Source organism: Ceratotherium simum, chromosome 2, assembly GCF_057802395.1.
Source record: "Ceratotherium simum simum isolate JZ-2026a chromosome 2, ASM5780239v1, whole genome shotgun sequence".
Lineage (NCBI taxonomy): Eukaryota > Metazoa > Chordata > Mammalia > Perissodactyla > Rhinocerotidae > Ceratotherium > Ceratotherium simum.
Genome location: NC_141901.1, coordinates 19,674,110 through 19,688,837, shown reverse-complemented (window position 1 = coordinate 19,688,837; position 14,728 = coordinate 19,674,110). Strand labels below are relative to the sequence as shown.

At 34.7% G+C, this 14,728-nt stretch overlaps 1 protein-coding gene across 4 annotated transcripts in view; it reads left to right on the top strand.

Moving 5' to 3' along the window:
• Positions 1–14,728, top strand: part of EDEM3 (ER degradation enhancing alpha-mannosidase like protein 3) — a 72,729-nt gene that overhangs the window by 7,887 nt on the left and 50,114 nt on the right. For all 4 annotated transcript variants that reach the window (XM_087438849.1, XM_004424930.3, XM_087438845.1 and 1 more), the window contains exons 3-4: positions 10,658–10,758; positions 11,276–11,315. In XM_087438849.1, the coding sequence (XP_087294975.1) occupies positions 10,658–10,758; positions 11,276–11,315 (141 nt within the window). The remainder of the gene's footprint in view (positions 1–10,657; positions 10,759–11,275; positions 11,316–14,728) is intronic.

The window sequence follows — 14,728 nt, the reverse complement described above, 5'->3', positions numbered from 1 at the left end:
AATATTACTCTCCAGTCTAGTCTATAATTAGAGCAATTCCTTTTAACCTCCTTGGTTCCCAGGAAAACAATGGTGTTTTCCAAAAAAGATGATGTAATGGGATTAAGAGCAAGAACTCTGGAAATGGAGCAGGACACCCTGAGGTGGCTCTGCCACCTGCTAGCTGGGTTACAGTGGGAGGGTTACCTCATCTCCCTGAGCCTGTTTCCTCGTCTCTGTAAATCGTTTGCTTGCCTTACAGTGTTGTTGTAAGGATTAAGCAAGTTAATATAACTGAAGTGCGTAGAACTAGTGTCCAGCAAACAGGAAGCACGATATAAGAATTTACTATTATTGCTACTAACTGAACTGCTGCTGTCGCTACCATTATCATTCATTCTCTGCCTGAGGTTGAAATTGCCCTCCTAACATTCGTCTAGGCTTTAACTCAGAACTCCTTCCCCAGATTGTACGTAGAAGTTCTTTAAAACACACACATTCTTTCCTGTTCTAGGCATATACCCTTTGAGCTTATTTTTTTCCTTTTCTTTTTTTGATTCCCCAGGTTCTATTAATGCTGTTTTTCCATAACAATGCCCTGCCAGCTTTAGGTAGATAACTACATCTCTGCCATCCCTTGGTGTTACATCCTGGAATTTTATGATTTTATCAATTATTGGCATAAATAATAACATTATGACGACTCTGTTTGGCAAATGTGTAGCCCCAGTCGCGTCGTGGGTTATCCACAGTGAATTGCACAGATGGCTTTCTCTTTTCCCCAAATAACATGAAATTTGGTGTTTGTTTTGGCAGTTCTTGTGTGACCTTACCTAACCCCAGACTACAGCCACTTTAGGGCTTCTATTAGCATGTTTTTAATATTTGTGCTGAGGTCAGTTTGCAGATGAATTTAGATGGCAAAATGACACGTATTTAGGCCACCAAATGCAGAACTGTTTTGGATCTGAGCTCTCTGATCTGATCTTTGTCTTCCAGTGTTTTTCCTGTCTACTGTAGACAACTCAAACTGTTGTAAGCAAAAACTGTTCTTTGGTAGAGCCCTAAAAATTACAAATAAACTTTAAAAGAATTGGTAAGCACAATTTCCTTTAACTAGTAGAATCATACCTAATAACCACTTTTAAGCTTGATTTTGTGAGAGCCCAGTTCAAAGAAACAGTAGATTAGTCTTTATCATTCAAACCAAAGGAACTGTTTTAAAATGTAACTTCCTTGTGGATTTCTCAATTTATGTAAGCTGTGTTAGATTTGCTTTACTTTTTTTCCCTAAAGTTTCTGTTGTTAAATATTTTTTATTATTGTAAACTATACATAGCATAAAATTTGCCATTTTAACCATTTTTAAGTGTACATTTCTGTAGCATTAAGTACATTCACATTGTTGAACAACCATCACCATCCATCTCCAGACCTTTTTTCATATTCCCCGTTTGAAACTCGGTACCTAATGTTTCTTTTTGGTAGTTTGTTATCAAAAAGTAATTCTGTAGGGCCGGCTCCGTGGCTTAGCGGTTAAGTGCGCGCGCTCTGATGCTGGCAGCCCGGGTTCGGATCCCGGGCGCGCCCCGAGGCACCACATCTCCGTCCAACCCGAGGCCGAGTCCCGCGTACAGCAACTAGAAGGATGTGAACCTACGACATACAACTGTCTACTGGGGCTTTGGGGGGAAAAAATGAATAAATAAAATCTTTTAAAAAAAAAAAAAGTAATTCTGTAAATAAAGTAGTTTAGAAATGGTACTAATGGCTGAGAGGAGGGAAGATATGAATTTATGTGTGTCTTTTTGTTCGTAGACGTTGTGGGTCTGCCTTTTGTTAACCATTGTTCCTTGGCCTCTACTTTTAGAACATCCTAAAACTTCGCCAAAATGACATAAGAAATCCTATTGTATCCTCTCATAATGTTTTATTATCACACTTTGATACTCTATATAGGATTTCAACTCAGTAGAACCAGGTCTTTCTGTTTAATTAGTTATAATTTACAGGCAAAACATTTCCAATTTTAAGTGCACAATTCTGAGATTTGACAATTGTGTACAGTTGTTTAACTACCAACACAATCATGGTATAAAACATTTCCATCACCCCAAAAAGCTTCCTCATGCTCCTTTGCAGTCAGTTCCTTTTCCCCACCTCTGACTTCTAGCAACCACTGTGATCTGCTTTTTGTCACTATAGTTTTCCCTCTTCTAGAATTTCACATAAATGGCATCATACAGAATGTAGTCTTTTGATTCAGCTTTTTTCGTTTAGCGTGATGCTTTTGAGATTTATCCGTGTTGTTGCATATACTGTAGTTCCTATTTATTGCTGTAGTATTCAGTTGATTTGATAGAACACAATTTGTTTATCCATTCATCAGTTGACAAATATTTGGTCTTTGGCTATTATTAAGAAGACTACCAAGAACCTGTGATTGCAAATTTTTTGTGGACATAGATTTTCATATATTTCCTACCTAGGAATGGGACTGCTGGGTCATATGGGAAGGGTAAGTTTAACTTTATAAGAAACTGGTAAACTTTTCTAAAGGGGCTGTAACATTTTGCATTCCCTACCAGCAATATATGAATTTCAGTTACTCGGCATCCTCTCCAGCACTTGGTATTTTCAGTCTTTTTAATGTTAGCCATTCTAGTGGGTATGTAGCGGTATTTTGTTCTGATTTTGATTTTTCCTGATGACTAATGAGGTTGAACATCTTTCTATGTACTTAGTATATCTTTTTTTTTTCTTTGTGAGGAAGATCAGTCCTGTGCTAACATCTGCCAATCCTCTTTTTTTTTTTTTTTTTGCTGAGGAAGACTGGCCCTGGGCTAACATCCGTGCCCATCTTCCTCCACTTTATATGGGACGCCGCCACAGCATGGCTTGCCAAGCAGTGCATCGGTGTGCGCCTGGGATCCAAACCAGTGAGCCCCAGGCCGCCGCAGCAGAGTGCGTGCACTTAACCGCTTGTGCCACCGGGCCAGCCCCTTATATATCTTTTTTTTGGTGAAGTGTCTATTCAAATCTCTTGCCCATTTTAAAGTCAGGTCATTTATCCTGTTATTACTGGGTTGTAAGAGTTATATATTCTGGATATCAGTCCTTTATCATATATGTTTTTCATAGATATTTCCTCCCAGTCTATGCTTTGCCTTTTAATTTTCTTAACAATGTCTTTTTTTTTTTTTTTTTTTTGAGGAAGATCAGCCCTGAGCTAACATCCATGCTAATCCTCCTCTTTTTGCTGAGGAATACCGGCTCTGAGCTAACATCTATTGCCAGTCCTCCTCCTTTTTTTTCCCCAAAGCCCCAGTAGATAGTTGTATGTCATAGTTGCACATCCTTCTAGTTGCTGTATGTAGGACGTGGCCTCAGCATGGCCGGAGAAGCAGTGCGTCGGTGCACGCCCGGGATCCGAACCCCGGGCCGCCAGTAGCGGAGCACGCGCACTTAACCGCTAAGCCACCGGGCCGGCCCAACAATGTCTTTTGAAGTGCAAATGTTTTAAATTGTGATCAAGTCCAATTTATCCTTTTTTCTTTTATGATTCATGCCTTTTATAGCCTACGTAAAAAATATTTGTCTAGCCCAGGGTCACAAAGATTTTCTTGTTTTCTTCTAGGTGTTTTATAATTTTAGCTTGTTGATTTAGATCTGTCACCCATTTTGAATTAGTGTTTGTATATGATGTATGGTGAAAGTTGATTTATACATTTTTTCTATGTGGATATCCAATTATTCCAGCAGTATTTGTTGAAAAGAATATCGTTTCACCACTGAATTACTTTGGCACCTGTGTAAAATCAGTTAACCATATATGTGTGGGTCTGTTTCTAGGCTGTATTTTTTTTCCCATTGATCTAAATATCCATACACCAATATCACACTTTCTTAGATTGTGTGATATTAAGTCCTGAAATCAGGTAATTTAAGTTTTTCATCCCTGTTCTTTTTCAGAATTGTTTTGGATATTTTAGGTTCTTTGCATTTCCATGTAACCTTTAGAAATGGATTGTCAATTTCTACAAAAAAGCCTGTTGAGCTATTGATTGGGATTGTGTTGAATCTATAGATCAATTTGGGGAGATTGACTTCTTGACAACATTGAGTCTTTCAATCCATGAACATGGTGTCTCTTTCCATTTATTTAGATCTTATTTAAAGTCAGCAATGTTTTTTAGTTTTCAGTGTACAGATTTTATACATCTTTTGGTAAATTTATTCATAAATATTTCATATTTTTGATGCTATTGTGAATTCTAGTTTTTCAAACTTTAATTTCCAATTGTCCATTGATGTTACGGAGAAATATAATAACTTTTTGTCCAGTAACCTTGTATCCTGCAACCTTGCTAAACTGACTTATTATTTGTAGTAGCTTTTTTGGGTAGATTCCTTAGGATTTTCCACATGGTCAGTCATGTCATCTGTAAACAAAGAGACTTTTCCTTCTTTCTTTCCAATCTATATGCCTTTTATTTCTTCTTATTGCAGTGGGTAGGACTTCTAGTATTGTGGTGAAAAGGAGTGGTGAGATCCTCACCTTGCTCCTAATCTTAAGGAGAAAGCAGTTAGCCTCTCACTCTTCAGGATGATGTTAGCTGTTGGTTTTTCATAGATGCCCTATATTAGGTTAAGTTCTATTTCTAGTTTACTGAGGATTTTCATCCTTACAAGGTATTGAATTTTGTCAAATACTTTTTCTGCATCTATTGATTACAATCTTCCTAAAAAAATCTGTTACTAGCAGGACTTTATTTCATTATAACATTAATATTTATTATCATTTATTTCATACATTATTTCATAAGTTCAATTTATTTTATCATTGATCAAAACCAAATTGATTAAGATATATTAAAGAATTTGAAACCCTTGTTCTCATCTAATTTTGAGTACAAACTTAAAGTATGCTGACACTCTATATTGATTAATTTAAAATCTTATGAGAGCTGCAGTTATGTTAGTTGTTTCTTCGCAGTGTTGAGAAGCCTTCCATAAAATATGCTACCTAAAGGAACAGTAAATGTTCAGTGTGGGAAGTGAGTCTAATAGTTTAATAGTTTAGATAAATGGAATCCTAAACACCTGAAAAATGGTTTGATAAGTGAGTATAAAAGAAAACTAATAAATTATGCAAGTTTAGTTATTAGTATATGTTATTGATATGTGATAGATGGTTTATTAAATACCATTTAGTTTTTATTTTAGGAAGAAATACCTTATCTGCCTCAAGGAGGGAGGTGTTTAGAAATTAAATAGATGTGATATTTTCAATAACTCACTGTTATAAATAATGCTTTTATTTTATTATCGTTTTTAGTAGAATAAAGTCTCTTCCCTTTGCCTGGTTTTTGGAATTGGTTTTACTAAAAAGTCAGTTTTTGATGCTGCTTTGACTTGAGTGTTTTAGGGCAGAGTTATATCACCTCAAAACTCCAGTAAATTTAGAATCTGATGTGGAGAGTCTACATTTTATTGTATGTTTTTGCTCTTGCTTTTAGCTAGGCGTGTGTTCTGCTTAATATATATAGGACTGTTTTATCATCTGAGTTTTATTTCTGAGTGATAATTATTAAATGTTTTTCGTGGCTGTGAGTCACAGCAATATACATTACTTATTTCTAGTTCTGGCAATACGTTGTGAAGAGCAAGTATTACTGTACCTCAAATAGCCAAGATGTTTGAAGCCTAATACGGCTGTTGATTTGCCACGTATGCATTGCCCTGGATTTATGCAAACCAACTGTAGTTCACTTTGTGGTTAACCCAAAGAAAAGGCTGTGGTTTTGTTTTTGTCCTTAATCTTGAAATGGGAACATAAAGTAGTTTTGCACCTGGTTGAAACTCTCTTATTTGATTATTCTGGTTTGCAATTGCTATTAATATTTTTCTTATCTGGATAAGGTTAGGGTTTGAGTTTCATATTTAATTTCAGAGGTGCTTGTGTATGTGTGTGTGTTTTGCAAAACCCTAAAAATAGTAGTATGAAGCTTTCTGAGCAATGGTTTAAATAGTAAGGTGCTCTACAATTGAATTAACTTTTGAATGATCTCTTACAAAGTATCTTTCAAAATACATCAGCAGATTTAAAAAATATTAGTTTTCTTGATTTCCTTGTGTTTATATGTGTTAAATATGAAACTATAAAGCAATAAAAAATAGTGTGCATTCTGGGAAGTCACAGTTCTATTGGAATTAACATTGAAAAAAGTAGTTAGAAACTTGACATGTAAAAGATATGTAAAAGTTATTAGGAATTTATACTAAAAATTATATGTAATTTAAAATTGCAGGATATTGAATTCAGCATTTAGTAGCTGCGTGTGAATTCTGATTACCTTGAAACGTTTGTTGCCTGGAATCCTTTCCTCAGGAAATGAATCATTAAAGAGCACTGAACTTTTTAAAATACCCGAAAGGTTGCAGTTTTCAATGCTTTTTGTATTCTTTAGCCTACTTTAATTTGTTTTTTTTGTCTTTCCTTTTCTGTTGACCATGTGTTTAGTATTCCTGGCCTCTGTTCTATTTTTCTGCTGCTGATGTGCCATGAGTTTGGAATCTAGATAATTGAGTTTAGTGAGAGGCAGTAGAATAGAGTTGGACATGGAATCAGGAATATTTTTGCTGAACTTCAAGAATTAAGAATCATACAAGTATAGGAGGAACAAGTCATATTTAAGGTATGAAAGATCAGAGTAGTCTTAGAAACTTTGCGGTAGCGATACTCAATAAATGCAAGAAGGGTGAGGAATGATATCTTCAAATTTCTGAAGGAAGGAAAATATGTCTCAGGCATATTATAACCATTCAGATTGTTCGTCAAGTGTAAGGCAAGGAATTCCATTTCCTAACCCAGGAATACCAGAGAAATAACAATACTGATACCACTCTTTTAAAATAAACAAACAAAAATAAACTACCTGAGGACAAAGTCCAGGCAACCAAGAGATGAATCATAATTAAAACTCAGTAAAGGAGAAGCCATAGAAAAGTGCTGTGCTTTGAGTCCTCTTAAGTAGAATTCTAACACTAACGACTATGGGAATTATGGTTCCAGACTAGAATACAAATGTTATAAATCTTTAAAAATCTTTGTCAGAACATTAAAATTTCTCTTTCTGATGGTTCTAAATGTACAGAGAAAATTTTAAAATAGCAATGTGACTATTTAGTATAGAATAATTCAAAATATTAGAGACTTTGAAAATTGAAGTATTATTTCTTTGCAAAAAACTCGAGAAGTTTGAACAATGCTTGCCTTGCTTGCCTTCATCTCATTGTATTACTCACTTTATAACAGAGCATGCATCTTTTCTATACCGTGGTGAATTGTCCCACCCCTTTCAAAGTTTGGATCAACTTCAAGAATTTTATCCTTTGCACTCTGTGTCATGAAATATCTCTAGAGATTCCTTTAATGAGGTTTTTGCGGGCATCATTTCCTCAGCGACATCTTTGTCCTTTATGTCACAACCACTTTCTTCATCTCTGTAGATAATTTGGCCTTCACTAAGTTCCTCTGGCTGCATTATCTAGAGTCTCTCAAATGGCAGCAGGATCAACATTCCATAGTTAGCTATTTCTTCTATAACCCCATTTAAGTTCAATTCGAATTTCACTTTTAGTGTCATCACTTTTCATTTCTTTGCTGAACTTATATCCTTGTTGGCTAATTTCCTCTTTTGATTATCCATTCTTGTAAATTGTCAAACTGTCATGTAGGATTATCACTGGGTGACAAGGAGGCAACGCAACTCCATGTTTGCTGTCTGCGTGTAAACCAAAAAATAGATACACAGTGATCAGACACTGACAGACTTTGAAAAAAGTGATGTGATTGATCACTGATCATGGGAGCCTCTGTAACTTACATAGTGATTTGTGGATTGAAGAACTAGCACCAAAGTTTGTATTTTATGCAATTTCTTGCAGTTAACATACAATGGTAACTGAAAATTGAACCGTGTTATTGAGAGTTTTTTTAACTAAATTGTGGAAACTTGTGTATAGCGAAGCCATACAAAGTGAAAACTTCCTATAATAACATAATTGACAAAAATCCTAAGTTGAGTGATGAAAAGGATGAGTATATTAATTCTATTAGTCTTGGCAGGGAGTCAGTAAATATTGTCTAAATTTGAAATACGTAAACACAGTGATCTAACCTCTAACTGTTTCTCACAATCATATTTTATTAATTTTAGAGGAATCTTTTAGGGAATCTCCCCTGGTAAAGAAAATATAAAGTTCAGCAGATCTTTCTTGTTTCTCTCCTTTTCTGTTAAGACCCACAGCCAGTAGGTGGAGATGTTCCAGTCCAGTATCGCTGAAGCAACTACCCAACTTAAAGAACCTGCTTCTCTGGCTTATGGCCATGTACGCAGGGCCAACAGCATCAACTCTCATACCCTTTGGGCATTAACATAATTCCCACCATAGCCTGTCTTTATTCCTAATGCCCATGTTGTGATCAGTGCAGCTTCATCTTCTACATTCCACTATTCACTTTTGGTACTTGAAAATTTCTTTTCTTTTCTCCAGCTCAGATATGTATTAAAAATAATTTTAAAAAATTTGTGCGCATTTCAGTGTGTTTGTAGTGGATAGGAGGGAAGATTCTTGCTTGTGCTTCATTATCATCTAAATAGAAATACTCTGTCAGTGATCATTCCTTAAAAAAAAAATTCCACTCACAATTGTATCCCAAACTGTAAAGTACCTATTAAGAAATATATGAGACCTATAGGAGGAAACTGAACTCATAAAAGAAGATCTAAATTAATATAGTGATATAGTATATTCCTAGATGGGGGCCTCAATGGGTAAAGATATCAGTTTTCCCCAAATTAGGCTCTTCTGATTAAAATTTCAGTGGAATTTTAAGGAAAGTTTAAAGTTATCCAGAAGAGTAAATTTGAAAAAGTAGCTAAGAAACTTGAAGAAAAATAATTGGGGGGAGTGAATTGCTGTACTGAGTAGCAAGGCATGTTGCAAAGACAGAATAATTAAGATAGTGGTTTTGGAGCAGGAAATAAGTCTGTAGAAACAAATAGGTCTGTAGGTCAATAGGAATAGGAAGTAGGTCTGTTGAGCAAATAGGTCTGTAGAACAAAGTAGAGGTTATAAAAATTTGTGCATGTAGATCATTTTGAACAAATAAAGCTGTATTTCAAGGAATTAGGGAAAGGATGGATTGTTTAAAAAGTGATATTTAGAAAATTGTTTTGGAGGACAAACAAGGTTACATCCCTATTTCACATCATAAACAAAATTAGATTCCAGATGGAGTAAATATCTAGACAAAAAAAAGAAAATTCTGGGAGTACTGTTTTGAGAGGTTCAAGATAGCCTTCTTAACCATGCCTGAAATCTAGAAACCATAAAGAAGGGACTGACAGATTTAACTCATATTTAAAGCTTAAAGTAAAAAGCACCATAAACAAAGTTAAAAGCCAAACAAAAGACAGGAGAAAAATACTTACTCTATATAACAAACGTTAATGTATAGGACCAATAAGACTATCAATAGAAAATGGACAAAAGGTATAAACAGACATTTCAAAAAAGAAATAGCAATGGCTAGTACAAAAAGATGTTTATCCTCACTAATAATGAAACTTGAGATACCATTTTTTATCTAGGAGATTGGCAAGGTGTAAACCATTGATCATCTCTTATGTTAGACTATTGGAAGAGTGTAAATTGGTGTCTTCAGTTTGATAGTAGCTAAAAATTAAATATCCATACCTTTGACCCATTTGGGTCTGTTTCTAGGGATTTAATCCATAGAAATACAAGCATATGTACAAAAGATATGTGCATATGAATGTTTATTGTAGCATTGTTTATGCAGTGAAAAATTGAGTTCAACCTATATATTCATCAATAGAGGAATAAATAAATAAATTTTAGCATATCCGTACTTTGGAATACTGTGAAGAGCAGGTACTATGAAGAGTATAGGCTCTGGAATTAGGTTGCCAGGTTTGAATTCTGGATCCACCATTTCCTAGTTGCATGACATAGGCTTGCTTAACTTCTCCGGGCCTCAATTTTCTCGTCTGTAAAATGGAGATAATTGAATCAATTTCAGAGGGTTGTGTGATAATTAAATGACCTAAAGTGTATAGAACAGTGCTTAGGACATAAGTACTCAATAATATTAGCTAATATTGAATTATCACTTTGCAGCTATTAAAAAGAATAAAATACATCTATAAAATACTAACATGGAAAAAACCCACCTTGATTTAAGTAAACAAATTTTAGAGCAATGTGTGCACATAGCAGGAGCACCTGTTTGTAAATAAAATTTTTAAATGATTTATGTGCATGTATTTTAATGTATGTGGATAAATCTGGAAGGATAAATGCCAATCTTAACAGTAGTTACCTCTGGGGAGTGAACATGGGTAGAGGGGAAGCAGATTATCAGATTTTTAAAGAAATATTTTCTTGTATTGTTTTTGTTCCAAGCACGTATTACATTTATAACTAAAAAATTTTTTTAAAGATTTCATAGACTGTAAGGATAGTAGAACTTTTGACTAACCTTTATTTTACTTTTTCTTTTTTATATAACTGTGAAAAGGTTGTGTTCTCTAAATGATATGTGCTTTCTCTTATTTTCCTTAGTGACTCACTAAGATTTTCCTTGCAGGAACATGCTTACCCAGCTGATGAACTCATGCCTTTAACCTGCAGAGGTCGTGTCAGAGGCCAGGAGCCAAGTCGGGGTGATGTCGATGACGCCTTAGGAAAGTGAGTATTAACACGGGATGGCATGGTGTCTCAAAGTTCCAAAGGCTTAGACTTCTTAGAGACAGTTTACAACCATATTTCTAGGGATTGTTTAAATTTCAAAGACTACTTTAAGTATTACATTAAGTTCCTTTATTCCCTTCTGTTATCTTTTGTAAAAAATTAATCAGTTTACCTCTTGGATCAGTGAAAAGTTGAGTTTGTTAAGGTGGATGTAACTTTTTAAATGTGTATAAAGTCATTGACACATTATAAGGTGTTGATGCCTTAATAATGTTATTTGCTTTAAAAAGAGCTAATGAATATTTCTATTCATTTTTAAAGATATTAGATATGCTGAACCTAAATGTAATGTTAAGGCATTTCAGATTCTTTCAGTGCTTTTTAAATTAAATTGTACCATAGATGCATGGAAGTACTGGTTAATAGAAACTATCAGTCAATAGGATGTAGATGCATTCATGGATAAAATATTCAGAATTCTAATGTTTTGTATCTCGCTATACTTGTTTCTTAGATTTTCCCTGACACTGATTGATTCTTTGGACACTCTTGTGGTAGGTTTGGTTCTTCTTGAATTTACTTACTTTATAAATTTCGTAGTAGGCACGCTCAAGTACTGTGAATATAATCATTACACAATTAAGTCTGAAATAGAAGCCTTCAGAATTTAAGATGTTCTGATTTTGCTTCTAAATAAATCTTTCACACTATTGAGTTGATAATGTCATGTGAATGTCAAGTGAAATGATGTAGAATCATGCAGATACTCAAATAACTTATAAGTATGTCAGCTTATGTGATGGCTCCTTAATCAGAATGGTTGTTTCCCTTTGGACAAGGAGATTGAAGCTATTTGAAGAAAGTAATTCTATAAAATACCATTGGTATTCTTGTTCCAGAATGACATGCCACAGTGATACTGAAATTGTTAAATCAGAATTTTTATATATTATATTCATTAAAAAAATTATTTTTTCCCAGAAATTATTTTTAGCACCAAGTAATCACTTCTTGGCGTTCTTTTCAACCTCATAGGACACAAAATCATCTAAATTTTCTGGTTAGGGTTGGCAGAAGGGAAGGATTGAGGATTGAGTTCTAGATGTCATGATTGCTAAATACAGTATCTTTCTAGTTTTCTACTTTTAGATCACTTATGGTATAAAAGTAGACTTGTTTCAGGATTTTCCTTAAGGTGTAATTTTCCACTTTGAGTTAATGTCTTAAGTACTGATTAATATTTTAAAAAACAAAACAAAAATCTTTGGGGTGGCAGAAATTTGTCAGAACGAGTCTTTTCTTCCTCATATTGTTTCTACATTCTTCTATCATTGGGTAGTTTTTTTTTTCCTTTCTCTCTTTTTTTTAACCAGAGAGTCTCCACTATACCAGCACCTTAGGTGAATTGCCTGTTGAAGTTTTAAAAAATATCCCCCTCTCCCAAGTTATTCTGATTTAATTGTTGTGGAGTGGGGCTGGGCATTATTATTTATTTCTCTAAAGCATCTGTTTGTTTATAAAATGCAGCCACGGTTGAGAAGACCTTTTTGTTGAGAAGACCATGGTTGTTTAGTTCTTTTTAGCTGGGTCAGGATTTTGAAAGTTATGACTTCATTTTTCAGAGATTAAAGGAATGTACAAACTGCATTATAATGACTAGGGGAATGAGAGAGAATATTGTATGTCTTGGTTTTGGTTTAATGGTCCTAGGTGTTGGGGAATAGAAAAAAATAAACAAAATGTCCTGGGAAGCACAAATTACCACTCAGGGAAAAACTAAGTGATGTTATTTATTTGTAACTGTAGCTGAGTTATGCACATCAGGTGCATAACTGGGATGAGGGAGTGAGGAGCAGTAGCTGAGTATTAGGAGAGACCAAAGGTGGACTGAAGTTTGTCTCTCATTCTGTCATTTTGGCTTTATCCTTCTATATAGCAGGTTCCTTATCATCTCTCTGTAAGCTCTTAGTTGATTTTCATGAACATGGACCTCAGATATATGTGTTCTTAAAAATCTTATCAGAAATGAAGGAGAAAAGGTGATTCTAGGCTTCATAACTTTCATATATTTAGAAATCTGTTGGCTTCTAATTGAGAAGCCATTCATTATTATAAAGGTTATAACCTTCAGGTTATACCAATTATATACTTTGGCATTAGTTCTCAGAATACTGATCCCAGGGAGCCAGCCTGGTCTAGTGGTTCAAGTTCGGTGCTCTCACTGCCTCGGTGGCCTGGGTTTGTTTCACGGAACTACACCACCTGTCTGTCAGTTGCCATGCTGTGGCGGTGGCTCACATAGAAGAGCTAGAAGGACTTACAACTAGGATATACAACCATGCACTGGGGCTTTGGGGAGGAAAAAAAAAAGATCGCAGGACCAGCAGCATCAACATCACCTAGCAACTTGTTAGAAATGCAAATTCTAGGCCCTCATCCCAGACATAACTGAATCAGAAAGTCTGGGAGTGAGGCCCTGCAGTCTATTTTTTAATAGGCTTCCAGATGATTCTGATGTACCCCAAAGTTGGAGAACCACTCTACAATGATGCAGTGGTTTTAAACTTCGGTGTACTAAAAGTCACCTAAGGATCTTGCTAATATGCAGATTCTGATCCAGTAGACGGAAGGTGGGGCTCAAGAATCTGTGTTTCTAATAAGCTGCCACTTGGTGGTGCTGCTGCCGTTCAGCAGACCACACTTTCAGTAACGTGTGGTGTAAACACTTCTGGCTCCTTGTGGCAGGGAGTAACAAGAAGTGATCACATAATATTGATATGTGTGACCTTCGCCAAATTATTTAACTTCTCTGGGCCCCTGTTTTTACCTCAGAAGGGCCTAGACTAGATATCTAAGGTCCCTATTAACTGTAAGATATTATTTTTTATTGATCTTTGGTTCAGATGCAGATAAGTAACCCCTATTTGTTGAAGCTATCCTCATGAAGAGTCAAGAAGAAAGATTGATGAAGTCTTACAAACACTTAAAAAATGATACTTTATAAACTCTTTAAATTTCAATCTTTTCAAGTGGCAATAACCTAAGTAACTTATTACATATCATCATAATTTTGAAATATGCAAATTCATTTTGAATTTTTATCATCTTAAAAATTTTCTTTTTAATTTAAACAGAAGAATTAAAAGAAACTAGTTTGAATGTTTTTTCCTACATTTCGAAGGAATGCTATCTTGTACATTTGATCAGTACAAGTACTAATATTTTTAATTTACTTTGCCTTTACTTTGTGATTATTTTTTCATTTTATGATTTATTTATTTGAAAATATTAATAGGACATATCACTTGTGACAGTACACACAACCCTACCATTTTTATTTTGGTCATGCTATAATGTGTTAAGTAGAATTTATTTTGCCGTAGTTTGATCCTTCAATTTAAACTGTTATTTATAATTCTAGCCATCTAGTTTCTATGACAGTAATGAAGTCAAGTACTTAAACTTTCAATTTACCTTTAAATTCGACATTGCCATAAAATCTGTAGAAAGAAAGATATTGCAACATGTTAAAGATAGTGAGGGAAAGGAAGGGACCTGAATTCATCCTTTGTTATGGGCTACGAGCTTAAGCAACTCATTAACTGATGGGGCTGTTAGAATGAATTTTCTTGCTAGTTATGGACAAAGAGAACTGTCTTCTGCTTTTAGTCTCCTTTTAAACAAATAGCATTGGTACTATTACTGGGAGTAATTCTCAGGAGATAGACCTAGGAAGAAGAATAAGATTAACAAAATGATATTATAAAGTGTATGTGTATGTGAGGGGGGAGTAGAACCGTTGTGTCTCATTCTAAAGGTGATAGAAGCGCTGTATTCCTCTGCATTTGTTGTTGCAGAATTTACGTGGACTTTGAGAAGAGAAAGCAGTCAATTTAAAATTGGGTTTTGTATTATATTTACTTAAGGCTTACCCTAAATTTTGCTTTTACTTGAATTTTAGATACTC